This window comes from Athalia rosae, chromosome 4 (assembly GCF_917208135.1).
Source record: "Athalia rosae chromosome 4, iyAthRosa1.1, whole genome shotgun sequence".
Classification (NCBI taxonomy): Eukaryota; Metazoa; Arthropoda; class Insecta; order Hymenoptera; family Athaliidae; genus Athalia; species Athalia rosae.
Genome location: NC_064029.1, coordinates 2,869,882 through 2,896,174, shown reverse-complemented (window position 1 = coordinate 2,896,174; position 26,293 = coordinate 2,869,882). Strand labels below are relative to the sequence as shown.

At 37.0% G+C, this 26,293-nt stretch overlaps 7 protein-coding genes across 13 annotated transcripts; 2 read left to right on the top strand and 5 right to left on the bottom strand.

Annotated features, from left to right (window-relative positions):
• Nucleotides 1-382: 382 nt before the first annotated feature.
• LOC105690290 (trimeric intracellular cation channel type 1B.1) lies at nt 383-3,667 on the top strand. The gene is made up of 7 exons (XM_012407972.3): nt 383-518; nt 2,577-2,733; nt 2,807-2,902; nt 2,985-3,073; nt 3,134-3,221; nt 3,320-3,440; nt 3,505-3,667. Exons 1-7 carry the CDS (start codon nt 398-400, stop codon nt 3,658-3,660), a joined length of 828 nt encoding a protein of 275 aa, XP_012263395.1. The 5' UTR covers nt 383-397; the 3' UTR covers nt 3,661-3,667.
• A 228-nt stretch (nt 3,668-3,895) lies between these two features.
• Nucleotides 3,896-6,154, bottom strand: LOC105690289. The gene is made up of 2 exons (XM_048653877.1): nt 5,400-6,154; nt 3,896-5,319 (listed from the first exon to the last, which is right to left on the bottom strand). Exons 1-2 carry the CDS (start codon nt 5,766-5,768, stop codon nt 4,930-4,932), a joined length of 759 nt encoding a protein of 252 aa, XP_048509834.1. The 5' UTR covers nt 5,769-6,154; the 3' UTR covers nt 3,896-4,929.
• A 9-nt stretch (nt 6,155-6,163) lies between these two features.
• Nucleotides 6,164-7,557, bottom strand: LOC125500604. Its single transcript, XM_048653874.1, has 2 exons — nt 6,405-7,557; nt 6,164-6,298 (listed from the first exon to the last, which is right to left on the bottom strand). Exons 1-2 carry the CDS (start codon nt 7,198-7,200, stop codon nt 6,213-6,215), a joined length of 882 nt encoding a protein of 293 aa, XP_048509831.1. The 5' UTR covers nt 7,201-7,557; the 3' UTR covers nt 6,164-6,212.
• A 1,004-nt stretch (nt 7,558-8,561) lies between these two features.
• Nucleotides 8,562-13,029, bottom strand: LOC105690245. Of its 3 annotated transcripts, XM_012407881.2 has the most exons (5): nt 12,590-13,029; nt 12,239-12,477; nt 10,231-12,165; nt 10,062-10,113; nt 8,562-9,973 (listed from the first exon to the last, which is right to left on the bottom strand). In XM_012407881.2, the coding sequence occupies exons 1-4, from the start codon at nt 12,790-12,792 to the stop codon at nt 10,103-10,105; spliced, it is 2,388 nt and encodes a 795-aa protein (XP_012263304.2). In that variant the 5' UTR covers nt 12,793-13,029; the 3' UTR covers nt 8,562-9,973; nt 10,062-10,102. The 3 variants fall into 3 exon arrangements, with proteins under 3 accessions (XP_012263304.2, XP_048509820.1, XP_048509821.1); XM_048653863.1 differs by having other exon boundaries at nt 10,062-12,165; XM_048653864.1 differs by having other exon boundaries at nt 10,062-12,159.
• Nucleotides 13,030-19,366: 6,337 nt separating this feature from the next.
• Nucleotides 19,367-21,597, bottom strand: LOC105690258 (2-amino-3-ketobutyrate coenzyme A ligase, mitochondrial). The gene is made up of 7 exons (XM_012407902.3): nt 21,443-21,597; nt 21,031-21,233; nt 20,673-20,959; nt 20,379-20,585; nt 20,104-20,296; nt 19,838-20,015; nt 19,367-19,748 (listed from the first exon to the last, which is right to left on the bottom strand). Exons 1-7 carry the CDS (start codon nt 21,462-21,464, stop codon nt 19,591-19,593), a joined length of 1,248 nt encoding a protein of 415 aa, XP_012263325.2. The 5' UTR covers nt 21,465-21,597; the 3' UTR covers nt 19,367-19,590.
• Nucleotides 21,598-21,751: 154 nt separating this feature from the next.
• On the bottom strand, nt 21,752-25,201 carry LOC125500609 (nicalin-1). Its single transcript, XM_048653882.1, has 7 exons — nt 24,817-25,201; nt 24,227-24,414; nt 23,807-24,136; nt 23,512-23,721; nt 23,019-23,423; nt 22,708-22,928; nt 21,752-22,620 (listed from the first exon to the last, which is right to left on the bottom strand). Exons 1-7 carry the CDS (start codon nt 24,989-24,991, stop codon nt 22,479-22,481), a joined length of 1,671 nt encoding a protein of 556 aa, XP_048509839.1. The 5' UTR covers nt 24,992-25,201; the 3' UTR covers nt 21,752-22,478.
• Nucleotides 25,119-26,290, top strand: LOC105690295 (NADH dehydrogenase [ubiquinone] 1 beta subcomplex subunit 3). 5 transcript variants are annotated; one of them, XM_048653885.1, is made up of 2 exons: nt 25,119-25,257; nt 25,802-26,290. In XM_048653885.1, exon 2 carries the CDS (start codon nt 25,806-25,808, stop codon nt 26,139-26,141), a length of 336 nt encoding a protein of 111 aa, XP_048509842.1. In that variant the 5' UTR covers nt 25,119-25,257; nt 25,802-25,805; the 3' UTR covers nt 26,142-26,290. The 5 variants fall into 5 exon arrangements, with proteins under 5 accessions (XP_048509842.1, XP_012263404.2, XP_012263402.2 ...); XM_012407981.3 differs by having other exon boundaries at nt 25,201-25,357; XM_012407979.3 differs by lacking the exon at nt 25,119-25,257 and adding an exon at nt 25,265-25,505.
• Nucleotides 26,291-26,293: the final 3 nt, after the last annotated feature.

The window sequence follows — 26,293 nt, the reverse complement described above, 5'->3', positions numbered from 1 at the left end:
GCCGGTAGAAAATTAATTATTTTAAATGAAAGGTAATAGCAATGATTACGTCAATCAAATATTTTATCGTAGAGCGCGATTCAAACAACACTTACAAAATATCATCAATTTTTTTATCTGCCTCAGATCAGTGTTTGGATCCATTCCCATATCAACTTGAAGCGATTATGCTGCCAGCTGCGTGGAGTCACGATGAAAACCGAGAACTATTTTTTAGCAGACGACCAGCAGACGACGACTAGCAGACCGCAGCAGCAGACGGCATAAGTGGCAGCTTGGGCGACAGCGCGCGGGCGCTCGGGTGTTTTTTTTAATAAATTTTTTTTATTTAACTGATCTTCAGAACTGAAAAATTGTATCGAATCGGGCTGTAAGAAGAAATTCAAAGTTCGCAATCATGGATCCCGAAGCCTTTCTCGACATGGCTAATCAAGTCATAAAATTAAAAATGTTTCCCTACTTTGACATTGCACACTGTGTTCTGTGCGCGTTGCATGTCAGAGAAGACCTAGGACCCGGTAAGCCCACCTATTCTATATTTAAAATCCTGCGAGGTTCTAGATCTCATCCGACGTAGTACTTACATACCGTGCTTTACTTTTTATTTATCCAAACTTCTGCGGTCATTGACCCATAAATGACGCAAGATTTTATTGTCTAGGATTCAATGCATTATACCTGCTTAAAAATACATGCATTCAACTTTTCACCTCGAATTTTTTTTAATCGAATTATCTTACTGAGACTCTGCTCATAATGTTTCTAAATGGGTCTTTGAGGTCTGTGTCATTGGATTTGTATGTATATTTTATAAATACGTAGCCTCGCGCACGCATCTAGGTATAAATATATACATTTTTACCGGATGTAATAGTTGTTCCAGATTAAATTTCACATTGCACGTTCAAAATAATCGCCTAATTATCTACAGCACAATCAATTTCATAGTTCAGAGAAAGCTTCTTCCACCTTGAACGTAATCTAATATTTGAATCAAGGTTTGATATTCCTAGGGATTGATTAAGTCGTGTACTGTTTTATTTTTCTATCACATTATAACGATCAATTACTGCCAGCATCAATCACTTTAGAAAATAATTATGACATTTTACTCCTACTTATAATTAGGTCATATTATGTATTAATTATCCATTATGGGCACACGTCATGCTCCATAAGATTAGTTTTATTACCTCGCATCCTCATATAATAAAATTGCTTATTTTGATGCCAAGGTACATATTTATAATAGGTAATGTAGTCCGTAAGAATATAAATTTTAATTTTAGTTTGGCTGAATTCTAATAAAAGAAAAATGTTGAAGACCTTGAATCAGTAGTGTTATAATATCAATGAAAAGAATCGTTAGTTTCATTGTTATTCTTGATAGCCAATAAATCTTACTTTCCACTTTGTGAGTTTGATTACATTCTGAATATTCTTTGTTGTGTGATGGTAGGAGGTCTGTGTAATACTTTTCTTTTTTTCAAAATTTGGGTATTGGCGAGTAAAGAATCACAGACGTCTGGCACGTGTTCACACGTGTTCTGTTAGGGACTCTTGGCAGCTAAAACAACAATTAATATTAACGTATCCCAATGTTAACCGAGGGAACCTAGCCATTCTATTCTGGTATGGAATGTAGGAGTTGCTCCCAAGCTACCCATAATGTGCCACCAAATGATCAGGGTCATCTGGAAACAAATACCATATATAAAATAATGATACCTAAATCAAAGTATCCAGCTCAATCATTTTTTTTGTTAACTAAGATGCCCTTTGAATCCTAGGATTATTTTTGGATTTTTCAGTTTCGCTATCCGTTTAAATCTAATATACTACTACTAAAAAAAATTTTCAGTTTCAACCATTCTTCCGTTATAAATAGTCTGTGACTACAGAGCTCAGATTGAATCAATTTTCTTGAAAATCTGTAAGCAATGTTTGATTATGTCAATCGATTCCTTGGAACCAATATTCATTTGGTTGGAAAGTAATATGCAGTCAAGCAAAGACGGCATAAAATCAGCTTGTGACACAACTGCTTATTCGACCGATTAGATTAAATGTAGCAATGTTATAAATACCTACTTGTAAGATGTAGGAAAGAGCTTGGAAATAATACGCTACCTAGCCAATGGTAAAGGATCTTTCACAACAGTGGTGTGAATTTTGCATACATATCTTTTGAATATCATATGATTGGCTATCTGATTTGATTGTGAGTTTACTTATCTTATCATGGTAATCATAAATTGAAAGTCTTATTATCAAACGGCAGATCACAATTTTTATATAATCTATTCAAAGCATTATTCCAGTTACACATCATTTGGCTATACAAAGTATCTTATTTTTAGCCTTGCTCTGTATGATGTTAAAACTGAATTACATTTGACAATTTTGTTCTGAATAGAATAGAGCACAACTGTACTTATAGGGATTCAATCGACCTGCTTCGAATATTGCATTCCAGAAGAATGCACTACTTGAACTCATACTTGAAGATATTATAATTGTATAGACTTTATTTTGGTTTTATTCAAGCAATTTCCATTCACTTATTATTTTCATAGGAGCACAAGCTTTTTCTCGAAAACACCCACTATCATGCTGGCTGTCTACCATGTTGGTTGTTTTTGCCGGAGGCATGCTCTGCAATGGTTTACTTGGAGAGCCAATTCTTGCCCCGCTCAAAAACACCCCACAATTAGTTGTTGCTACTGTCGTTTGGTGAGTTACACATCATGTAGTCATTACTTATATTATTCCTACATGCATAAATAATACCAATTTATATTACCAGGTATGTAATATTTTATACTCCATTTGATATTGGATACAAAGTAGCGAAATTCCTGCCAGTAAAAATCGTCTGTTCAGCAATGAAAGAAATCTATAGGTAATGAAATTTTTATTACGTTTTTGCAATGAAGAATTACAAAATTTGTACAGAGATATTGACTTATTGATTTCATCCTCAGGTGTAAAAAGGTGTATGATGGTGTGACACATGCAGGAAAACTTTATCCTAATGCATATCTTATAATGATTCTCATTGGAACACTAAAAGGTATAGCAGTGAGATCAATTTACATTTCATACAAAATATTTATCTCAAACTTTTTTTTAGGTAATGGAGCTGGATTTACTAAACTGTTTGAACGTCTCATTCGTGGAGTTTGGACACCAACGGCAATGGAATTTATGCAACCCAGTTTGTGAGTTCCATATTTACATATAGTATTACTTTAAAAAATCTTACTTTTGTTTCTTGAATGGATGATAATTTTACATTGTTGTCTTTTTTATTTCACAGCCCAACAAAAGCATCTATGGTAGCCTCCATTATCTTTGTACTTGATAAAAAAACTGACATCATTTCTGCACCTCATGCTCTCGTTTACTTCGGCATCGTTATATTCTTCGTTTACTTCAAGGTATATAAAAACTATTGCCCAATACTGTTATAGCAAATCTAAGTTTTCTCGTTTCTGTTGACAGCTGTCTTCTATTTTACTGGGTATCCATGATCCTTTCATACCCTTTGAAAATCTATTTTGCGCTCTCTTCATGGGAGGAATTTGGGATTCACTGGCAAAATTACTTGGACGAGGTCAAGCTAAAGATGAAAAAGCAGATTCCAAGAAAACTAACTAAACTCAAAGTAAGTCTACCGATTAATGGATTTGAATCAAGATGAAGTAAAAAAGTTCATATGGTAATATAATCAACTGAATCAGTTTTTTATTCATTTCCAGAAAAACAACGAAAAATCGAACTGATTCTTTATTGACTGATGTGAAAAATACGACAAAGAGAATAATAGGAACGCAAGCTAGTCAAATAACTCGATTCCCAAAACGTAACATTTGAGAATTTTTCGAAATAAAAGTACAATCAATTATTTATTTTACTAACAACGGGATGAGAGCAGAAGTATTTACAACTTGCATTGCAAAAGGGTTCTGTGCAGTATTATGTAAAACATAAATTCATCAGCAATTTATTAGACAAAAACACACCACTCATATGCTGAAAACTAGTCGTTGCATGTGATATAGATGATTCTACTGTATTCTGATTTCATTTTCTAACTAAAACTATTTAAATTTACAGCAATCCTTTTTACGCTTTGACAAGTTCATTCGCTTCTTTTTACCTAGTAAAGATAGTTTACTTCTTATTTCATATGAGTGGTGTGGACTAATCACCTGACTAGCATGACAATCATCATTCAGAAGTCAGCTAACATTCACATCATTATTGTAAATATCCAAGTTGATCATTTGAGAGATAAAATTTTATTATTTGTCATCATACTATCCGTATTGTACCATTTAAATTGTAACCAGAAGCACATTCTGATATAATTCACGTATATTACTATTGTAATACTTGAATCATTGCATTTTTGTACGCTCAAATTTTTATCTACCGAATACGCAGTGGGTGCGATTTCGTAAGGAGCGTATTAAAGTGATGATTATCGAAATTTTACTTTTTCGAACGTATAAAATTATGGTGTTTTACCGTGTTCATTCTATCTGCTTTATAATTTATTCCCGAATTTGTGTATCTATAAAGAATCATGTAGACATCAATGATGATGCCGTCGTCATCCATCGATGTTGTTCCATCGATATCGGATAATTAATGATAATCAATGCAATACATTAATAATTATGATAACACATGAGACATATTTTCAAATACAGAGTGAATTGTATGTTAGTGCAAAGTGTGTCGAGTATGAAAATGTTTTCATCATGATAAAATCAAATAAAAAAAACTCTTTATCAAGACCTAATGAAGGTAAGAAGCGGAATAATTGCAAATTTTCAGCCCATACCAACCCTATTAAGTTTCTCACATAGCATTTGTTCATAACATAAGTTGCATGGGCTTATGACCCGTTATCTTCGAATCCTAACACGAATAATGTTGTGGCTGATGGATTTTTATATTCAAGCCGTATTCGCATCTATATTCACTGTTCAAACTGATTTTCCGTGTTTCAAGTGGCTTATATGCATCTGTAAATATGTTTCTATCCGCTTCAGTTATTTGATGATCTTGTCTTTCTAGTTTTAGTGGTACGTCTTCACCACGCATCATCAACTGGTCTTTATCCACCTGTATCATTTGTTCATCATCCGGAATTTGAGTTCTTATGCGATAAATGGTATCCCAATCTTTATAATGACAGTATTTATCAAGATCTAGCATTTGAGAATCTTTATGATATGCCACGTCTTCATGCACTTCTGTCTTCGGCCTTCTGTCTGCAGCACATTTCTTACATATTGTTAGATCAGGCTGTAAGAAATTCAAGTTATGTATGAGTTTCCGAATCAACATGTACGAGAAAACCCCTGTTCAACTACTAGATAACTCACTTGATTATCTAATCTGTGATCTGAGTTTTCTTTATAAGAAGACAATTTACAGTTTGAACACAATGTCGCATTGGAGCAGATAGTGCACGATGATAAAATTGATGACCCACTGCTGCCTGAATATTGAGCATCATAAGTTCTCATTTCTTCATCCTCTATACCTGAACCACACTGACAATATGCGTCAGATGAATACGAAGACTTGACATCTACGCATTGATTATTTTCGCTGTCAATGTCTGTAGAGCTGTTTTCCCGATGATCTGTACAGCTTTTTTCAACGCTGCAGGTATCGTTTGAAGTTTTGGAAGAAGTTTCTTCGCATGTACATAATAATTCCGCGTCCGCGATATCAAGAAACCAATCCATAACATTCGTTTTAAAGTGCTGTGGCGTCCATATATCTTCTCTATATAATTTTGGGCAGCAAAATTCGCCTGGTCCGCCTGCGTTTGCTTCAACCCGGCCTGTTCGAGATTGAAAAAAAGTCGTTCAGTTAACATAACTTATCTGAGTATTACTATTATTAAAAACTGACTAGTTTTTCTAGCTGTTTTCACAGATTTTTCTTGAACATTTTTCATGGTTTTTCAAGCAAATGGAACTGAATCAAGGAAGTAAATTTTTGAAACTTCTACCCAAAAAAAATATGTTACATTAAAAATTTAATCTGTTGGGGCTAACTGAACGGGGGACTGAATCATTTCGATCAGAAAGAACGTAGCAGAATAAGTTGGCTGTGCATTTTCTACTATTTTCATCAGATCTATTTCAGTGAAATATTAGAACCAAATCCAAGGGATGGTGAACGATTCATCGATGCTGCATATTCCTTTCCGACTCCAAACGACTATTACTGATTAATGTTTGGATACGCTGTTGAGATCGCAGAGCTGCTTCTGAAAAACGAACATTGAATTTCAGGAATCCAGCTATTGATATTACCAACTTGTTGACATCAAATAGATAATGACAAGTTTCAATGATACAAGCATATTGATATACCTGTGGTCAACTCCCTTAATTGAGCTGCGACTGTATTGACAAAAGTATCTAAATCAACTTCTGAGTCTTCCTGGCAACAATGATCAATTTCGTCATTGCGAGATGATTGTGAAATTACTACCAGACTTGCTTTATCATTTGTATCGCTGTTACAGCTATTACTCGCAGCTACTTTGTCGGTAATACAACATATTTCATCATTGGAATGGTTCGCTTCGTCCAGCAAGTTGCTCGTGATTTCCTCTCGAATTTCACTCTGAAGATCCGCATTAGATAGAGGAGGATTTCGACAGTCTGTAGAGCGCATTTCGCATGGGATATCTTGATTGCTAACAATAAGTTTTTCCGCTGATAGATATTTCGACTGACTTTCAAAAGAGATCTCCTCTGAACGTACGACTTCCAACTTCACGTCCTCAGTGGTCTCTCCACTTTGTGGAATTTCGTTTTTGACTTCAGGTATGATTTTTGTATAATTTTCCTTATAATTATTACCATCAAATTTTACTGGAAGAGGTTCGCATGGTCTGTGGCATTTAGTCATTTCAGAAAACCCTGATTCGATATTATCTTGGTATTCATCAATTTCGTTCTTTTCTCGAAGTATTTCTAAATTTCCAGAATCGGCTGGACTTTCTGTCTGTACTTCTATCGAACTACAGCAATCCTGATATTGGATTCTCTCCATAAAACTAATCAAACGTTTTAACGTATCGAATAATTTTTTAAACATCGCAGGATTCGTTACTTGCAGTAAATCCGATTCTGTTCTATTAAGAAAAGTTTCTAATGACATTGATTCAGTTTTTTCAGGTAAATTCTTCTCGCAGGGTTGCGAAATATTTCTCGGTATCCCACAAATTGAAAATGTTTCTTTTTCATCAAAATTATTTGATGTAGTCGTTTCGACGCAATTATTTCTGGCCTTCAGTGGTAACGCAGCATTTAGTTCGGTATCACATATCGATACAGATTTTTCAACTGGGAATAAAATGTGGCTGTCATTCGTTTCTTTGCACGAATTATCGCAACAACTTTGCTTATTCAGTGACGAGGTTTTCTCAACAATATCCGGTGCTTGTGTCCATGCCGGCGTACCCAATAAAACTGCTGCTTCGAAATTTGCAGAAATTTTTTTGTCCACTTTAAACGGTTCGCATTAACAATCCACTGAAGTAGTAGCTACACCAGTTTCATTTTCTTTCAGTATTTTATTTTCGCCAATTTGGATGTCTCTAGGTTCAATATTTTGCATCGGTGGTCTTGTAATCGTACATAATTGCACTCGACCTTCATTCGCTCCATTTGGTGCTAGTGAAAGCATTGTTTTAATTTTAAATCTTACTGAATTGTTAACTTTCTTATCCCGAATCAACTTATTCACTATATTTTTCAATTCCGTTTTCCATTCTCCCTCATTTTTGATAACTTTTTTATTCATTTCCATATCATCACTCCAATCGACAACCGAACTGTTCCGCTCGATGAGATTTTCCCTTTCAATTACAAACCCTTTCTGATGTAGGGTCTCATCTAAAAAGTCTGTGACTTTGGTTACAACAGAATCGATCGTTTCTGATGCTGAGTTAACGGAAATCACATCGGGATATTCTTGGGACTTCACTTTCGATGGTGTTTTCTGATAGGGTATATCGACTGCCTCTTGTTCTTGTATTGCTTGGATGGTTCGAGAATGAAATTCATTGCTCGATCCTCCTTTGCAGGACAGTGTGGGTCTTTTAGCTAGATTTATATTTTCTTCATCGGTTGAAGTATAATTAGTCTGAGCCGGTATCTCTTCAATCGTTTGATCACACCGACAGATTATTTTGTCTGACGGCTTCGACCCACTTGGACTTTTTCGTTCTGAATTTTTGATCGCCGATTTATTGTTTTTACATTTGAATCCCTCCTCATTCACAATTGCTTGTAAAATCTTAGTCACCTTCTTTGCGATCAACATCTCCTGTGATTTCCTTTTTGTACCGCATGGCTTATTCGAAGCATTTTGAATAAGATCTAGAACCATTTTCGTTAAATTACGTTTATTTTTTTTTTGCGATTCTCTCAATGTATTCTGGAGTTGTGTGTGATATTTCTTTTTCTCAATTCTCGCCTTTTCCGCAGACACTCCGGGGGTGGATTCTTGTTCAACTTTTATTTTTTTATCGGAATAATTCTCCTTTTCGCAGTCATTGTAAACAGCTAAAGCTCTGTATTGTACCACATCAAATGATTTTTCAGACTGATTTTCAGATTCTTCTGGAATTACACTTTTAATCATAGGCATATCATATCCACGATTGGGTAATGGCTGATGGGATTCGGAGATTTTTACCGCCGAATTTATATCCGATATACCATTTCTATAATTACGCGAAGTTCTTGGTAAACGATAACTAATTTGACCAATTGAAAAACAGTTATAACTGCTGTTGTTTAAATATCCACACGTTGGACAGGATCTTATATGTTCGTTTACACCCTCGAAGCTATGGGGACAGTTCGGAGTCGAAAAATTGTCGGGATCATAACTATAGTCTCCGTGATTTGAATCTGATAAATATGGACACATCGTCACATCTTCGTTCAATCTGTTCCACGGAACTATATGTTCTCCAGCATCGAATGACAAATTTTTCGTCACCGCAACTAAAGCTGAGGAATCTCCTAACGCGGCAGCATTCTGAATAAAATTTATGATTCTTTTATTCTACTTCATCACATCTAAATATGTAAGTACGTGAGTTTTATCTTTCCTACCACTCTCTCTTCATCCTTGATAATTTTTGACAGCATACTGTTCATTAACGGATACCACAAAAACTTTGAATAGCCACGACCACCTAAATCGGTAAGACTCTGCAATCTCTTCCTTTCTCGTTTGTACGTGTCGCGAATATATTTTATTTCGCTCAAGCACTTATCAACGGTTAATCCGAGTTCGTTCATATCATATAAAATTTTAGAAAACGCTACAGATTTTATGCCCCGATTTGCATATTCAGGCGAATAGGGATTCCATAAACATTCATACCGTTTATAGAGTCTTAAGAACTTGAAAAGTTTCGCCTCGCTCCACTGACTAGACATTTTTTTTTAGATAATCGATCACCGGTCAAGTTTCGCGAGTCCGATGTATCATGTTTCAAATCCTGTCACTGTAATTACTCGTGTTTTTTTTAAATTTCTATTATTATTTTTTCCAACACTGATCTGAATTTATTACCGAAAAAACTAAAATAACACTTGACACACATGTCGTCTGGCATTTCCTTTATTTCAATCAATAGATTAAACAAAGCATCGTTAATTCTAATTTAAAAAATTTTCAATCTGATGTATCGAAGAGGATAGTTCATTGGGAAATTATTTGCACAATCTGCGCAGGTATGTTAAACATATTAACATACCTACACTTATTTGTAGCCTTACAGGATATCTTGATATTCCATTGATCGCGGGATAACACTCGGTTGTAAAATTACGGTCATAATACAAAGGGAACAGATATTTGATTTTTACATAAACATTCATTAGAGTTGCAGTTTCAATCGGCTCAGTCCTTTCTGCAACAAGCATAAGAAACGAATGAAAATATCGCATATTTGTGATCCTCGTATGTGAATATAAATGGATTGAGTAATTAAAACGTACCAATGACGTGGGCTGGGTAATTCCTTTGACTTTTGACAGCACTAGTTGTTACCTAGAGTTACGAGGATATGTAAAGTAAAGATTTTTTGCATAAATTTTAACCGATCACTAATTACGAAAGACATGTAAAATTCATCGCCAAGTTGTCTATCGACTCGGTAAAACATGCCTGTATAATCCGTGGAATTCAAAGTCTCGTCCATCTTCATAGTGTATTTGAGAACATTCAAAAAGTCTTTCGTCAACTGACTCGAAGTTGGACGTTCTTCAAATTTTCTGGACGACGAAGCGATGGGTTCTTCATTCTCAAAATCAGTATTTGTATCGATTGAAGCAATAGAGGTGTTTCTAGCGTTATTTGATAATTCAGGAGATGGACTATTGGGCTTGTTAACTTCCTCATTGCTTTTCACCTCACTTTTTTCGACTACAAATCCTGAGTTTACTCTGGTTCCATTCGCCACCTTATTCTGCACCTCACCCGGAAGCGCAAACATGGAAGTTTCGTCGGTGGGTAAATCAAAGAAATGATCAGATGTTAGGACAGGATTGGCTACTCGTAAGTCGTCATCTGCACGTCGATCCCTTGGGGTAAAACTTTGATACTGTGTGCTGCGAGAATGATCATTGTTCATCGCCCGTCCACTAATTTCAGCATTACGTTCTTCCCCTGCAGTACGGTCTGAAATTCTTTCGAATCTATCGAGCATCGAATTCAACGTTGTTTGCAGATCTGCAGCACTTTCCTTCGTGTCATCAGCCTCTAATATTTTTACGATCACATTTAGGAATGTTCTGGTATTATTGAACTTTTCCTGGGATGGAATATTTGCAATCATATGTTTTACTGCTGGGTTTTCACCCTGACTTTTTTCAGATGATCCAGATTCATTAATTAATGAACTTCCGAATTTTTCCGTCAACGTTGCAGCTTCGTTGGGATAATTCGTACCACACGACGATGCGTAATCTGCGGGTGTCCTGTAAACTGGGCAATCCTGACCTACGGTGCATCCTTTCACACAAATAATATTTGAAGAATTTGATTTGCATATTTCTGGTACGTATAAAGTCTGTATTGTTCGATTTTCACAACACGCTTCAGTCTGAGTTATTTTATTCGGCAACGATTCGCGCGGAACTTCAACTTCTGACGAGCAATCTTTTTTCCCGTTTTCAGATTTATGTTTCTTATGCTTCGTGTGAGAACGCTTTTTATCATGAAATTCATTGGACGATCGTTTCAGTTTACGATTGACTCGCAACTTTATAATACTGGTATACCTCACCGGATCAAAGTTTCCAGATTTTTTTGCAAGGCATAATTGTCTATCGCATTTACCGTTTTGATTATCAGCCACGTTTGACGCCGCACAAGGGGGATGCAACAAGTAGTTTGATAACTGTTGAGTCATTACGCGAATTCCATAGCCAGTGATCTCAAGATTTTCATCCACTGCTTCAGAAGTGGGAATAGTAATTTTGAACTGCGAGCTAAACTCATATTTATCCGCATTATTATGTTCGTCTGATCCGTTATCTTCGAATTCAGTTGATCTCTGTGATTTTTTGTTGACCGTCTTTCGGTACGAATCAACGTTTGACTCTGGTTCATTGACGTAACAATTATTTCGATCCTCCTGAACATTTGTGGGGCGTTTTTCCAGAGATTGATTTTTATTACTTTCTTGCCGTTGATTTCGAATGGAGGTAAAATTGTTTTGTGACCCTACATCGAGCCAGCAGGAACAATTGGAACGATTTTCTTTCGACGGTAATTCAATATCTGGTAGTTTTTCTACATTACACGGGTGATTCTCGCGGTAAACCGCGTTGAGTTGAACTTTTTTTCTATCTTTTGCAACGTTCAATTGGGACGAAATAGTTTTGGGGGTAGGTAGAAGACCCGATGTATTCACCCCATTATCGGTGGTTGGAAATTCAATTTCACTGTCTGTGACGTTGTAAAATCTATTTGAATCATTGAAGCCGGATTTCTTATTTTTGTTCTCTGCCCATCCACAGGATGGACATTTATTCCAAAGATTATCCGCGTTAGTATCAGTATTACGGTTCACGTCGAAAGGTGTTCGCAAGCCTGCAACTACGATACCAGTTGAAAATTATTTGTAATCGCTTTTTTTCCTCTTCCTTCGTTAACAAAATTAATCACGTACGTGAGTTGGGGGATTTCTCTGGTAAAAAGAATGCCTCGTGATCTTCATTCGGACTATTTTTTGAGGAAATTTTCTCCACGAAGCAAGGTATGTATCCAACCGGATTTTTATTAAATTTTTCTTCGTCGGTAATCACCTCACTCAACATTTGCGACATAAGATTGAACCATGGTAGTTTTGAATAATACAACTTCCCAGATTTTAACTTGCCTTCCACCTTCAGCTGCTCTTTTTTATAACTAAATTGGTAAATTTTATTACGTCGTACTATGTTTAATTATAAGGCTGCTCCTACGACAAATTTTATTCTGAACTCTTTACAAGCAAAGAAAACAGCTCTTTGAACTTTACCTTTCTCTTATAACTTCGATCTGTTTCAAACATTGAGCTAATCCGATTCCAGGCCTATTCAATTCCTGTATAACGCTTTTAAAGGCTTCATTTTTATCCGCGCAATTTCTGTAATTAAATGAATATGGATTCCACAGACATTTGTGTTTTCGATACAAAGTCAGAAACCTTTCTGTCAATTTATCATCCCATTTATCCGACATGTTTCATCACGTTATAGTTGATTTGGTACTGAAAGTTTAGGATGAAAATCTTTTTTTTTATCATGTTACGGAATAATTTTGAAAAATTTTAACCATTGAAGTGCCTAATGTGCATATACGGAATTTTGACAGGTTTCGAAACAGGTTGGAAGTTACAATTGAACGTTCAGTCTGTACGAATGACGTGCACTTTCATCGAATATCATTGCAACCCTTGATGTAAAGAATTAGAGAATTACTTTTAGTTACAGGTAGATCCGTAACACTGGCTGGCTTCAAGAGGAGATACAGGGAGACATTTGTTAATCGGTAATTCACATGCGCATAGTTCTCCTTTCTCTGTGTTACAACATTCGTTGAAGTCACTGCAGGCTCACGTGCATTCTTTACTGCAAGTTTCCACAGCCGCAGAGCTGTTTCGGGTGAATTGTTGCATAGAATTCTTTACGGGGGGAGAAAAGAAATTGTTGGGAATCGTCAGAAGTGACATTCAAGATACAATTGAGAAGATAGTCTAATGAAGTCTGTATGATGCTTCAATGAAAAGGAGAAAAATCTCATTCATTTTGACTTTTCATTTTTACAAATTTCCCAATAAAAGACAAACAAATAATTCCTCGAATCCTTTACCATCTTCATTTACTCCTAAATGTAAATCCATTTGTTATTCAATAATAACAGCCACTATTATCAGCAATTTTAATATTTATTTATTGTGTAATATGATTTTTGTATTTTCATAACGATACTGATTTTTGACATTTTTCATCGCTGTACTGCAAAGTTTTACACGGGATATAATCTATATTTATCGAATCTTATTCGCTGGCCGAATCTTTGATCGAATGTCATGAAGATATTCTCATTTTTGTCCTGGCTTTTTCCTTCTTCGGAGAGCGATTTTTCCCCATTTATTTTCGATGTTTTAATATGTTTCAATCAATTATTCAATTGCCCCATCTTCCCCGCTGAAGAAGTGACAGGTAGCGCCGAGAAGCGTAACACTGGCTCGCGGAATTTGCGTGAACTAAAATTCCAAGTTTCTTGCCCCTTGACTTCACGAGACCCGCATTACATTGGAGGCGTAGCTTGTGATGCGGGTCTCGTGAAGTCAAGGGGCAAGAAACTTGGAATTTTAGTTCACGCAAATTCCGCGAGCCACTGTTACGCTTCTCGGCGCTACTTGTCACTTTTTCGGCGGGGAAGATGGAGTAATTGAATAATTAATTAAGAAATCGAAAATAAATCGGGAAAAATAGGGAAAAATTGGAAAAAAATTGGGGACCGTGTAGCTAATGGTCGCATATCATCGGGCGCCTTCAGGGGCATGGGAAGATGCGCTAATTAAACAATTAATCAAAAAATCGAAATAGAATCCGAATATTTGGAAAAGCTTGGGAAAGATTTTGAAACGACAGTTGATTTATCTTACCATGAGTAGTATGGAACATCAAATATGTGTGCAATAAATGTTTACCGCGCCATTAATGCTCAATACAAACTGACTTCGTTATAGAAACTGATATATAATTTTTACAATATCCAAGGATAACATTTATGAAGTTGAACTATTTCCATTTACAATTCTAACACGGAATCAGAGAATATGCTGCACTTCAGGCATCTTTGAAAGTGAAAAGTTATGCGTGATAGCTTTCTATTACAGTAAAGCAATGTTTTTCGAGATGATTCAATTTTCAAGAGCTACAGTTGAGTTTCATCATGTTATTTCACCACTCTATCATTCTTATTTTTCAGGATAGCATTAGGCAGCCTCTGAAGCAACAGTGGCCCCGCATCCGCATAGGAAATACAAGACTATCTTCGATGCATTTACACCACTGGACTATACGATATCCTGTGCTTCGGTGATTTATACATAGAATCATCATGTGTTCCGAGTAGATAATTATGTAGCAATGAATTATAATGTCTCGTGTCTTAGAGAACAAGAAATAAATAATTTAATGGTAATTGAAATGAGACTATTGTCCATACTCTTGTAACGCATTAATCACAACTATACAACAATGAATTTATATTGTCTATTGCTAAGTCTCAATATGTATTCTTGACAATGAATTTATTAATAAAAACTCATTATACCCAATACGTCAATTGTTCAGTTATCAATGATCACATCCCTGTATGCATCATTAGATGATATTGATTGTTGGTGATTCATTCATGCGTATATCATATCGCACAACATCACATGCATGTATGCGTATCAGATCATACATCACAACCGGAAGTGATAATGTAGAGCTCTAGATTGCCGGCCCTGAAAATTGAAAGTTTGCCGAAAAGTGGAGATTTGTATCAGGAGAACAGGAAACCCGAGGAGGTGGTCCGAAACTTGGTGCCTCATCATGTGCATGCGTTCAATCCTTCATGATTATTCCTAGTCTGATAGAAAGAGCGACTGATTCTTTGCAGAACTAACTATATGCCTGCCTGTGTATTTATTTATTCAATAAATCGTAGATACAAAGGAAAAGAATGATTTCTAGCTTCAGAACAGCGTTTCCGCAGTTTATAATTCAGGCAAAAAAATTGTCTGGGTATCAGGAGAACAGAAAAACCGAGGAGGTATTTCGGAATTCAGAATTTGGTCAAAAAATTTTCTGGGTATCAGGAGAACAGGAAAACCGAGGAGGTATTCCGAGACCTGGTGCCTCATCATATGCATGCGTTCCACCCTGTTTATTCATTCCTAGTATGAAAGAGAGAGAAACTGATGCATTGCATGACTGACTGCATGCATGCCTGTGTCTTTGATCGTTCAATCATGCTTTAAACCGGAAGTGATAATGCAGAGCTCTAGATTGCCGGCCCTGAAAATTGAAAGTTTGCCGAAAAGTGGAGATTTGTATCAGGAGAACAGGAAACCCGAGGAGGTGGTCCGAAACTTGGTGCCTCATCATGTGCATGCATTCAATCCTTCATGATTATTCCTAGTCTGATAGAAAGAGCGACTGATTCTTTGCAGAACTAACTATATGCCTGCCCGTGTATTTATTTATTCAATAAATCGTGGATACAAAGGAAAAGAATGATTTCTAGCTTCAGAACAGCGTTTCCGCAGTTTATAATTCAGGCAAAAAAATTTTCTGGATATCAGGAGAACAGAAAAACCGAGGAGGTATTTCGGAATTCAGAATTTGGTCAAAAAATTTTCTGGGTATCAGGAGAACAGGAAAACCGAGGAGGTATTCCGAGACCTGGTGCCTCATCATGTGCATGCGTTCCACCCTGTTTATTCATTCCTAGTATGAAAGAGAGAGAAACTGATGCATTGCATGACTGACTGCATGCATGCCTGTGTCTTTGATCGTTCAATCATGCTTTAAACCGGAAGTGATAATGCAGAGCTCTAGATTGCCGGCCCTGAAAATTGAAAGTTTGCCGAAAAGTGGAGATTTGTATCAGGAGAACAGGAAACCCGAGGAGGTGGTCCGAAACTTGGTGCCTCATCATGTGCATGCATTCAATCCTTCATGATTATTCCTAGTCTGATAGAAAGAGCGACTGATTCTTTGCAGAACTAACTATATGCCTGCCCGTGTATTTATTTATTCAATAAATCGTGGATACAAAGGAAAAGAATGATTTCTAGCTTCAGAACAGCGTTTCCGCAGTTTATAATTCAGGCAAAAAAATTTTCTGGATATCAGGAGAACAGAAAAACCGAGGAGGTATTTCGGAATTCAGAATTTGGTCAAAAAATTTTCTGGGTATCAGGAGAACAGGAAAACCGAGGAGGTATTCCGAGACCTGGTGCCTCATCATGTGCATGCGTTCCACCCTGTTTATTCATTCCTAGTATGAAAGAGAGAGAAACTGATGCATTGCATGACTGACTGCATGCATGCCTGTGTCTTTGATCGTTCAATCATGCTTTAAACCGGAAGTGATAATGCAGAGCTCTAGATTGCCGGCCCTGAAAATTGAAAGTTTGCCGAAAAGTGGAGATTTGTATCAGGAGAACAGGAAACCCGAGGAGGTGGTCCGAAACTTGGTGCCTCATCATGTGCATGCATTCAATCCTTCATGATTATTCCTAGTCTGATAGAAAGAGCGACTGATTCTTTGCAGAACTAACTATATGCCTGCCTGTGTATTTATTTATTCAATAAATCGTAGATACAAAGGAAAAGAATGATTTCTAGCTTCAGAACAGCGTTTCCGCAGTTTATAATTCAGGCAAAAAAATTTTCTGGGTATCAGGAGAACAGAAAAACCGAGGAGGTATTTCGGAATTCAGAATTTGGTCAAAAAATTTTCTGGGTATCAGGAGAACAGGAAAACCGAGGAGGTATTCCGAGACCTGGTGCCTCATCATGCGCATGCCTTCAATCCACTGTATTCAATCGTTGTTTGATGGAGAGAGCAACTGGTTGCTTGTAGGACTAATTGCATGCCTGCCTCTTCATTCAATCGTTCAATCATGCTTTAAACCGGAAGTGATAATGCAGAGCTCTAGATTGCCGGCCCTGAAAATTGAAAGTTTGCCGAAAAGTGGAGATTTGTATCAGGAGAACAGGAAACCCGAGGAGGTGGTCCGAAACTTGGTGCCTCATCATGTGCATGCGTTCAATCCTTCATGATTATTCCTAGTCTGATAGAAAGAGCGACTGATTCTTTGCAGAACTAACTATATGCCTGCCTGTGTATTTATTTATTCAATAAATCGTAGATACAAAGGAAAAGAATGATTTCTAGCTTCAGAACAGCGTTTCCGCAGTTTATAATTCAGGCAAAAAAATTGTCTGGGTATCAGGAGAACAGAAAAACCGAGGAGGTATTTCGGAATTCAGAATTTGGTCAAAAAATTTTCTGGGTATCAGGAGAACAGGAAAACCGAGGAGGTATTCCGAGACCTGGTGCCTCATCATATGCATGCGTTCCACCCTGTTTATTCATTCCTAGTATGAAAGAGAGAGAAACTGATGCATTGCATGACTGACTGCATGCATGCCTGTGTCTTTGATCGTTCAATCATGCTTTAAACCGGAAGTGATAATGCAGAGCTCTAGATTGCCGGCCCTGAAAATTGAAAGTTTGCCGAAAAGTGGAGATTTGTATCAGGAGAACAGGAAACCCGAGGAGGTGGTCCGAAACTTGGTGCCTCATCATGTGCATGCATTCAATCCTTCATGATTATTCCTAGTCTGATAGAAAGAGCGACTGATTCTTTGCAGAACTAACTATATGCCTGCCTGTGTATTTATTTATTCAATAAATCGTAGATACAAAGGAAAAGAATGATTTCTAGCTTCAGAACAGCGTTTCCGCAGTTTATAATTCAGGCAAGAAAATTTTCTGGGTATCAGGAGAACAGAAAAACCGAGGAGGTATTTCGGAATTCAGAATTTGGTCAAAAAATTTTCTGGGTATCAGGAGAACAGGAAACCCGAGGAGGTATTCCGAGACCTGGTGCCTCATCATGTGCATGCATTCAATCCTACGTATTTATTCCTAGTATGATAGAGAGAGCAACTGGTTACTCGCAGGACTAATTATATACCTGCCTGCGTTATTAATTACTCAATAATTCATCGATACATGAAAGAACGAGGGATTCGAAGCACTAGAATGTAAGTTTTGGAGAATAGGATTGGAGCGGAAAATTTAGTTTTGTATCAGGAGAACAGAAAAACCGAGGAGGTGGTCCGAGACCCCATGTGCCTCATCATGTGCATGCCTTCAATCCACTGTATTCAATCGTAGTATGATGGAGAGAGCAACTGGTTGCTTGCAGGACTAATTGTATGCCTGCCTCTTCATTCAATCATTCAATCATGCTTTCATACAAACCGGAAGTGATAATGTAGATCTCTAGAATACCGGCCCTGAAAATTGAAAGTTTGCCGAAAAGTGGAAATTTGTATCAGGAGAACAGGAAACCCGAGGAGGTGGTCCGAGACCCCATGTGCCTCATCATGTGCATGCCTTCAATCCACTGTATTCAATCGTAGTATGATGGAGAGAGCAACTGGTTGCTTGCAGGACTAATTGTATGCCTGCCTCTTCATTCAATCATTCAATCATGCTTTCATACAAACCGGAAGTGATAATGTAGATCTCTAGAATACCGGCCCTGAAAATTGAAAGTTTGCCGAAAAGTGGAAATTTGTATCAGGAGAACAGGAAACCCGAGGAGGTGGTCCGAGACCCCATGTGCCTCATCATGTGCATGCATTCAATCCTACGTATTTATTTCTAGTATGATAGAGAGAGCAACTGATTGCTCGCAGGATTAATTATATGCCTGCCTGCGTTATTAATTACTTAATAATTCATCGATACATGAAAGAAAGAACGATTCAAAGCACTAGAATGTAAGTTTCGGAGAATAGGATTGGAGCGAAAAATTCAGTTTTGTATCAGGAGAACAGAAAAACTGAGGAGGTATTTTTGTATCAGGAGAACAGAAATACCGAAGAGGTATTTTTGTATCAGGAGAACAGAAGAACCGAGGAGGTATTCCTAGACCTGGTGCCTCATCACCTGCATGCAATCATTCATGTGTATTTATGACATGATTGCGGAAAAACTGACAACTTCATCGTTTCTAGAAATTATTGCTTTATTCTTGTATGCACGAATTTTGCGATATACATAACTTTCTCTGATCTGAGCTAAAGAATCTTATACATATATTGTGTCCATCTATTTTGTAAGAAGATACGATATCTTTCACAATACTCTCCCTTTACTACGGCTTAACTAAAGATCTTTATACATCAAAAATCGTTGAGATTAATTCATGGTATTCTACTTATGATTTTAAATTCAAGAAATCACTTTTAATTCCTTTCCAATTTCAATGAAAGCATTTACTGCTCTATCAATATCTTCTGTTGTATGCGCCGCGCTGATCTGGACACGTATTCTTGCTTTTTCTTTTGGTACAACGGGATAACTGAATCCGATTACGTAAATGCCTCTGCCTGTAAATAACATTGCAAATATCGTAAAAATAAAATCTACGGTTGCAATAAATATCTTATCGATCAAATATTCGATCTCATCTTCTCACCTAGCATCTTATCGGCAAAAGAAGAAGCTAGCTTCGCATCTCCAAGCATCACGGGGCATATCGGATGTCCATCGCCGTTAATAGTGAATCCAGCCGACGTCATAGCACTTCTAAACCGTTCTGTATTACTAGCAGATCGTTCTAAAAATTTAGTGCTACTAGAAATGAGGTCGAGCACCTGCGAAATGGTAAGAAAAAGAAATTGGTGCCAAGTTTTGAATTAATTGTCTTTGCGATCCTCTTCCGTTCTTGAAACGGGGTATTACCTTAATTCCTGTGGCAACAACGGGCGGTGGTAGTGAATTTGAGAAAAGGTACGGCCTACTTCGCTGCCTCAACAAATCAATGAGTTCTTTTGGTCCAGTTGTGTAACCACCTGCTGCACCACCAAGCGCCTTACCCAGAGTTGAATTTATGATGTCAATTTTACCCAAAAGATCGAAATATTCTTCTGTGCCCCTGCACCGAAGTTACTTGTGAAATGGAAATTCGCTTACCACGAGGTCACGTGGAAAAAACGGACTCGTGATCCGGAACTTACCTGCCTGTTTTTCCAAAGAAGCCTGTCGCATGACAATCATCAACGAAAGTTAAGGCATTATATTTTTTCGCGAGTTCAACAATTTTAGATAACGGTGCGACAGTTCCATCCATTGAAAATATTCCGTCCGTAGCGATCAACCTCAAGCGGGATGAGGAACTTTCTTGAAGTTTCTGTTCGAGATCCACCATGTCTCTGTGTTTGTACCTAAACCCATAATTAGTCGAGAATATTTTTCCCCAATTGCAGAACATGAAAAGTTATTTCATTCCAGATCTTTAAAGGATATACTACCTGAATCTCTTTGCTTTACAAAGTCGGATTCCGTCAATGATGGAGGCATGATTTAACTCATCGCTTATCACCGCATCATCTGCCGTTAAAAGTGTTTCGAAAATTCCAGCATTCGCATCGAAGCAAGATGCGTACAAAATCGTATCTTGTCTTCCGTGAAAGGTTGATAATTTATTCTCTAAGTCTTTATGAATTTTTTGGGTTCCACAAATAAATCTCACCGAACTCAAGCCTGCACCATATTCATCCAAAGCAGCTTTAGCAGCTGCTACTACTTCCTCGTTATTCTGAAGCGTAAACAATTATCAATTAGCGGTGTTTATTAATTGGTATAGTATTAATTATCCATTATACTCACGGATAATCCCAAGTAGTTATTAGCGCAGAAATTTAGGACGTTTTTTCCATTAGCCACACGAATCTCCATGCTCTGGGGGGAAGTAATTATGCGTTCTGATTTCCATGTTCCAGAACTCTTGATCGCGTCTAATTCTGGATGTAAAAATTTTGCCAGCGAACTCATGTTTGCGCGAAGGTGGCATTTTGTTGAAGTGTAAACTGCTGTTGAATAAAAAAAAATTTTTATTAACATTACAACGTTCGGACTCTAACAATAATTTTTCTAATTGCACCCATGTGAAGTAAAGAAAATCGTACTCTGTCTCAACAGGACATCTTATTACTAAAGTTATCCTATGAATAATTTTAATAAATTGATCAATGGCTCAATGAAAATCATAGAAATAATATATTAGTAAATTGTTACTTACATGGTTTCAACATTGCTCGCATATTGTTGTTTCAACTAAAGCTGGATAGTCTTCGAGCAGTGACAGCCAAATGTATTGCCGCACAAATATCCGTAGCAGCAAGTACCGAATGGTGAAAGTACACATGATTAACAAAACGCAAATCAAAAAGCGAAGTGGTCGACCTTCAAACGTCTTGGAGAGTAGCATTATTATTTCGGTAGCTTGAAATTGTGAATTACATAACTGTTATCAATATGTAAAGCAGTGAATAGAAAAAATTTACCGGTGTGTTTTTGGCCACTGATAAATATCACGTCAGTGAAAATATAGTTGGTCATCTTTGAATTTTATTGCAACATGATCCAGTGTACAATTCGTATTGTAACATTCTGTTCATGCCTATTTGATAGACACTTTAGAGGAATGAAAATACAAGACAATGTTTTATCTTACAAACTAAGAATGGCCATTAACCAGTTTTAGCTGATCTTCCATCTGTACCGATGAAAATTAATATAGGTATTTGTTGATGAAAAATAAAATCAATATACTATTCATCAGGAGTTGGGAACTTTATATTCCTTCTTCGCTATTTCGCCTGTATTCAACACACATATTATTCTTATAGTTCAATTTAACGCAGCTGTTTTTCAATTCGCTCAAATTACTTGTTTTTAGTCTATCTCATAAATACACAATATACAGAACTGTACAAAACAAATTCGATTCGTTCGATCTTTTAGTAGACGTAGCTTTGATATCTTAAATAATATTACAACTTCTTTACAATCTAGTTGAATTTGTTTTTCAATTTTTCGCTATGATGCGGTACTAGTAACAATTCTAATGCGATGGATTAAGATAATTTTTAGTAAAAGACACTTTTGATGCATGTGCCAAGCATGAAAATTTAACAAATTGATCTTCTGCGCCGTTGCCCTACAAATGATACACTTAATACTTTACAAAACAACCAAAATCATCACAACAAAATATGAATTTGATTTTATTGCGAATGAAGCGTCGAATAATAATGCACATATGATGTACCCTATTAGGATGTTTTACTTTTGGCAACGGAGAGGCTTGTGGCGAGATTGTAGACGTGCGAAAAGTTATGAACCACCACGTACACGATACCGAGATATGACACAATTGCGATCGTCAGAAATAGATCGAACACCGCTGGCTTGACGCTGAAAGTGAACAGAGAATAAGTAATCGATTGAAAATAATAATTTTGGATAGTCCAATCATTAAATGGTCACAGTGTACCTATTTACCTGTAAACGTTAAGTGTGGCTTTCGTTACGTCATAAAATACAAATTCTGGGTCACGCTTATCTGGAGTGTGAAATGTGACTTTGACGTCTCCAAGATATCTTGACATAGCTTCCTTCAATGTTGTAACTAAGGGATTTTGTTTATCAGCTAATAGAGGTGCAGCTCTTGGTTGGTTGCTCAAATATTCTTGCCATGATAAAAGAGAATCTTTAGAAACACTCTGCAACAAATAATATCGTCGCAAGATCAATTTTAAGCGTAAACTGGTGGAGGTGGTGGGAACTGACGAGTTTGGGATAACTAAACTTACCAGAGATTCAGCAAATATTTGACTGGAACTCAAATTGTAAATGTGTCGGGCTAATGCCTCTGCTAAAACTTTGGTGTTCCTTTGGAGGATATCGATTTGTTCGTTCTGCCGTATATCCAAAATTGATGACCTGGCGGGACTCTTATGAGATTTTAAGCTGGAGATAGTTGCCGCTGGGAGCCTTCGAATACTGTATCTTTCATGCTCCCATGCCAGCATCTCTTCGGCAAGATTGATTTTTTTATGTACACCTTCTACATGGACATCACCAATTGAATCTCCGACAGCTTTGAGTTCCTTAAAGAACAGTCCACCTGGAGAAGTTTCCTTCGGTGGTTTTGATACATGTACGTATAAATTCTCACTCGTGGACACAGAGTCCAGACAAATAACGTATGAAGCATCCTGAAAAATAGTATAGACATTAATAAAGGTCAAACTAACTAAAATCAACTGACAAAGAAGATAACTAAATCTGGAAAACATGATGTACCTGTATAATTGAGCCTTCTAGTCCATCGAGCTGATCCTCAAGCCACTTTTTGCTTCCTTGGTAATTTAATTTCCCTGCACCGGTCAAGATGAAAACCAAATTCTGACGTGGTCGAGACCGTCCAACTGAGTACAATGCAGAGAAGAGTCTAGCCAGTTCAAGTAGCATCGCTACACCAGAAGCATTACTATCGGCACCAAAAGATAATTCCTAGAAAATCAGAAAAATACCACATAATATGAGTCGAAGGCAAAAGTATAACTTCTTTCATGAGCTCTACTAATGTCCTACTCACTGGGGCAGCTCCTGAGCTGTCATAATGCGCTACTATGGCGATTGTTGGCAATTTCTCTTCAGCTCCAGCACCTGATAATTTTCCTTGGAGTGTTGCCACTTTAATGTCAGTTCTAGCTACAGCTTGACTCGAAGCTACAACGACTTGATAACCACTTGCAGAAACAGAGTTCAACATGGCTTCTGCAGCTGACCCAGCGTTTTCATCAGTCAGAAAACTACTGGATACATCATCCAGAATTAATTGAAGATCAGGTGTCCATGGTGCAAAATATACTGGAATTGGTATTTCTGGCCCCAGAAGCATTGCTTCTTCTAGTGCCATAATATGCTAGCGAAAGATGTTTATTGAATCTTCATTAATACAGAATTAAGTTGGAGTTAACTACTGAATGATATACTGCATAGAAATTTATAATACCTGTCTCTCTTCTTGTGTAAGTGCATCCAATTTCTCAGGAAGAACCACTACCAAGGCGCCAGCTTTGCTACAAATTGAGTAAAACGTATCGGGAGCAAGATCCAAAGCTCGAGTGATGATACAGTGCCTAGACGTACTCCAGCCGGTCAAGGATCTGGCTTCCAGAGAAATGGGTGCACTACGACATCCTGCAAATAACAACCAAAGAATTTGTCTTACTTCATCAAGGCAGTGGAATAAGACACACATTAATGATATAGAACTAATAGATATCTCCATCTGACAGAGGTCCGTTGTCTGAATAAAAAACATGGATTTAATAACAATTCTCCAAAGTAACAATAACTTCTACAGTTTCTCAAACAGGCAAAGTGAATTATGACAGATCTTTAGTGATAATGGAGATTAACAAAGATAGCATGCTTGCAAAGTTTTGTTCAATGAGCTGACGACAACCTTGATGAAATTAATTTTCTGATCGTACATGATTGTGCTAAAATTCTTACTAACTCAATTTTTTTCAATTTCTAACGAATGTCACATTCGTTTAGGAATATGACATGAAGATAAACTTTATGTTTTTCAATTACCGTGTGGAACCCCGTGCAAGTCATACTGATGCATGCGAAAGACAGGAAACTCATGAGAAGCGGCTACGGGGTTAGCTGGTGAAATGATGATAAAAATAGGCAAAACTATCAACAAGTAATAAGGCAGATAGCCACGGCATAGTTCTGCGAAACTATCGCACTCTTCTAGCCACATTTTCGGTTGTAAATTTATTCATAAAATCACAAAATATTTTCTTCAAATCACTCGTATTGGGTATTACAAACAGGATCACAACCCATCCGCAACACGAAGGAAGAACGACGGTCGACACGACGACACTACACGATATGACGAGAAAACCACACTGCCGAGCCGCAACACGCACAACCAACATCGCGACTTAAATCGCGACGTCATCTAATCGATACAAGTCGTCTGTCCTGACAACAATAGTGGCAGTATCCAAGAAATTATAACAGGTCCACATTTACAATAATCGTAGTCGACTGAAGCCTTTATTGATGCGTCTTTGAACTGAGTTTTGATATCTATTAAAAATTTATCAGTTCGCAATACCCGGTATATCCTTGTTGCTTTGTTTATATTTTTTAAAAAATATCATTTGACATCAAATTCTGCTGTGTACTTGGCACTCCTGACTTTACTATTCCACATTTTTGTGTCGTTGAAAGAATTGCAGTCAAAAGTTACGTAATTTGAATTAGAGGTAAATTAGATTAAAACCTTAAGGTGAGAATTTATGATACTGAAAAAGATATTGCTCAGTCAAACTAGTTTCTAATTGATCTACTTTACGCAACAAAAAAAAGATTTATAATCTAAAAACTTTAACCCTCTATGAGGTATCTAATGACAGAACACTACAAAATATTAATTCTATCGAATATTATCAGCTTTTAGTAATCTTGTTAACTTAATGTACAAGAGTACATTGCAGATATATTTTGCATCATGAGTATTCTTAATCTCTAACTTTGATTTCTTTGATTATCATGTTTTCAGAGTGATGGGAGGCCACGATCACCACGGACCACCATTTGTCGTCCCCAAGGACCCTAGCATATATAAACTAGAAAATGCACCACAGTTGGTGCTCCTTCAAAAGAAGTTGGCTGAACATGGCTTGAAAGATCCTTGGATCCGAAATGAAATTTGGCGTTACGATGTGACAAAATGGGGAACACAGGCTGGGCGTGTAAGACAATTCTTTCTGATGGGTGCTAGAGTTGGTATTCCATTATTTCTCATAACGATAGCTGCTGAAAAAGCTTTGGGTATTGATTATAGCCATCATCATGGTCATGGTGAAAACCACCATGGGAGTCATAGCAAAGAGCATTGAATTATTTTGCAATTAATTCCATTGGTGAAAATGATAAGATGCTAATAATACCAGTATAGTCTTTAGTATAATAAATGTGGGAATACCATCAATATTCTTGAAAGTATGTATTTGTTGTTGTAATAAAAAACTTGAGAGGTGCAACAAAACCT

What these genes read in the sequence shown, in the direction of transcription:
- LOC105690289 (XM_048653877.1), bottom strand. Translation starts at nt 5,768, where the DNA reads ATGGATTGGTTTCTTGATATCGCGGACGCGGAATTATTATGTACATGC. An exon ending in ATCACAGATTAGATAATCAA is followed by an intron (nt 5,320 to 5,399) that starts GTGAGTTATCTA and finishes AATTTCTTACAG; the next exon opens with CCTGATCTAACAATATGTAA.
- LOC105690290 (XM_012407972.3), top strand. Translation starts at nt 398, where the DNA reads ATGGATCCCGAAGCCTTTCTCGACATGGCTAATCAAGTCATAAAATTA. An exon ending in GCAATGAAAGAAATCTATAG is followed by an intron (nt 2,903 to 2,984) that starts GTAATGAAATTT and finishes TTTCATCCTCAG; the next exon opens with GTGTAAAAAGGTGTATGATG. An exon ending in TATTCTTCGTTTACTTCAAG is followed by an intron (nt 3,441 to 3,504) that starts GTATATAAAAAC and finishes TTCTGTTGACAG; the next exon opens with CTGTCTTCTATTTTACTGGG.
- LOC105690245 (XM_048653863.1), bottom strand. Translation starts at nt 12,792, where the DNA reads ATGTCGGATAAATGGGATGATAAATTGACAGAAAGGTTTCTGACTTTG. An exon ending in ATCGAAGTTATAAGAGAAAG is followed by an intron (nt 12,478 to 12,589) that starts GTAAAGTTCAAA and finishes TTACCAATTTAG; the next exon opens with TTATAAAAAAGAGCAGCTGA. An exon ending in AGAGAAATCCCCCAACTCAC is followed by an intron (nt 12,166 to 12,238) that starts GTACGTGATTAA and finishes CTGGTATCGTAG; the next exon opens with TTGCAGGCTTGCGAACACCT.
- LOC125500609 (XM_048653882.1), bottom strand. Translation starts at nt 24,991, where the DNA reads ATGTGGCTAGAAGAGTGCGATAGTTTCGCAGAACTATGCCGTGGCTAT. An exon ending in TAGAAGGCTCAATTATACAG is followed by an intron (nt 23,424 to 23,511) that starts GTACATCATGTT and finishes ACTATTTTTCAG; the next exon opens with GATGCTTCATACGTTATTTG. An exon ending in GCCACACTTAACGTTTACAG is followed by an intron (nt 22,621 to 22,707) that starts GTAAATAGGTAC and finishes GTTCACTTTCAG; the next exon opens with CGTCAAGCCAGCGGTGTTCG.
- LOC105690258 (XM_012407902.3), bottom strand. Translation starts at nt 21,464, where the DNA reads ATGCGAGCAATGTTGAAACCAT. An exon ending in TGTAAAGCAAAGAGATTCAG is followed by an intron (nt 20,586 to 20,672) that starts GTAGTATATCCT and finishes TTATGGGTTTAG; the next exon opens with GTACAAACACAGAGACATGG. An exon ending in TTGTTGCCACAGGAATTAAG is followed by an intron (nt 20,016 to 20,103) that starts GTAATACCCCGT and finishes ACCATTTCGCAG; the next exon opens with GTGCTCGACCTCATTTCTAG.
- LOC125500604 (XM_048653874.1), bottom strand. Translation starts at nt 7,200, where the DNA reads ATGTCATTAGAAACTTTTCTTAATAGAACAGAATCGGATTTACTGCAA. An exon ending in ATTAAGGGAGTTGACCACAG is followed by an intron (nt 6,299 to 6,404) that starts GTATATCAATAT and finishes TTCGTTTTTCAG; the next exon opens with AAGCAGCTCTGCGATCTCAA.